Source organism: Otolemur garnettii, unplaced genomic scaffold (assembly GCF_000181295.1).
Source record: "Otolemur garnettii isolate 467f Iridium unplaced genomic scaffold, OtoGar3 scaffold00094, whole genome shotgun sequence".
In the NCBI taxonomy this organism is placed as follows: Eukaryota; Metazoa; Chordata; class Mammalia; order Primates; family Galagidae; genus Otolemur; species Otolemur garnettii.
In genome coordinates this window covers 6120738-6122036 of record NW_003852489.1, presented here as the reverse complement: position 1 = coordinate 6122036, position 1299 = coordinate 6120738, and the positions used below count along the sequence as shown (strand labels likewise).

Below are 1299 nucleotides of genomic sequence, written 5' to 3'. Positions count from 1 at the left end.
ATTTAAGAGAGAAAGTGCTCTAGTTCACCTTAACCAGTGCACTTTCTGCCAAACAATGAAAGACTATACCAGAATACTAAGAGGAATTAACAACTGAGGTCGACTTTGAGAAGGTAGTCAGTTTTTTTTTGTTTGTTTGTTTTGTTTTTGTTTTCAAGACAGGGTCTCGGCTCTGTCACCCAGGCTGTAGTTTACTGACTTGATCATAGCTCACTGTAGCCTTAAATTCCTGGGCTCAAGCATTTTCCCACCTCATCCTCCTAAAGTGCTGGGATCACAGGCGTGAGCCACAGATTGCGTGCGCCTGGCCTAGTCGACTAATATTTTTTTCCCCCAGTCCACTACTTTCAAAGAAAGAGTGGGGCACGCAGAAGGAAAAGAAGGGCAGACAAGAAACGCCTCTGATTGTTCAAAATCCAGAGAGACATTTACAAGCAAAAGTCGCGCACACAGAGAGAGATCTGGGACACCTGGGACTAAGCACCAGGAAACAAGATTCCAGGTGAACGAGTGACAGAAAAGGCCAGGAGGGACAAGGGGTTCGGACTGGTTGGGCGCGACAAGACTCGGAGGAACAGCAGCCTAAGGTGTCCACAACCCAGAGACAGTAGCGGGGCCTGAGGGTTGTTTAGCGCTAGAAGGGGGCCGAGAGCGGAGACGGGGAAGCCCCGGTCTTACCTTTGTGCTTCCGGAAGCAGGTCACTGAGCAACTGTAACAAAACAGACAACAGACAGCGTCAGCCCCAGAGGCCGAGCAGACCCTCCCGCAGCCCTCCAGCTCCCACCTGGCCTCCCAGCCCGGATACTTGCGCTCCCCCAGCCTCCATAACCTCCCCGCTCACTAGGGCACGCGGCAGGCTGGGCAACGGTATTTGGGCTTCTCCAAGCAAATGACGCAGACCAGCGCGCTGCAATTGAGGGATGCCATGTCTCGCACACCGCAGGTCCCCAGCCCGCCCCCAAGAGCACGTCTCTAGCCGCTGGGCCTGGAGGCACGTCCTATTTCCGTTTCCTAAACCAGGACCAATCAGCGCTCAGCACTTACTGGCAGACAAAAGCAATTGATTAATCCTATTCATTGTTCCAGTCCTCATAAGTAGAGCGTCGATACACTCGATGCACATCAGTTCCTTGGCCTTCCTTGCCTTGGTCATGTTATAAAACCTGTTATGTAGCCTTGTCCCTACCTTTACCTGACTGTTTGACTTGGAAAAGGTTATCACCACTCCACGTCTTTTTGCCTACCGTGTAAAAAGAATGTGTGAGGCTACATTACTTTCCAGCTCGGACTTTCTGAAT

General features: G+C 51.3%; 1 protein-coding gene across 2 annotated transcripts in view; it reads right to left on the bottom strand.

Moving 5' to 3' along the window:
* The window catches only part of ZNHIT3 (zinc finger HIT-type containing 3), an 18083-nt gene extending 17128 nt beyond the window's left edge, over positions 1 to 955 (bottom strand). For both annotated transcript variants that reach the window (XM_003795605.3, XM_023516612.1), the window contains exons 1-2: positions 843 to 955; positions 679 to 710 (exon numbers count right to left, since the gene is read on the bottom strand). In XM_003795605.3, the coding sequence (XP_003795653.1) occupies positions 679 to 710; positions 843 to 928 (118 nt within the window). In that variant the 5' untranslated portion in view covers positions 929 to 955. The remainder of the gene's footprint in view (positions 1 to 678; positions 711 to 842) is intronic.
* Positions 956 to 1299: the final 344 nt, after the last annotated feature.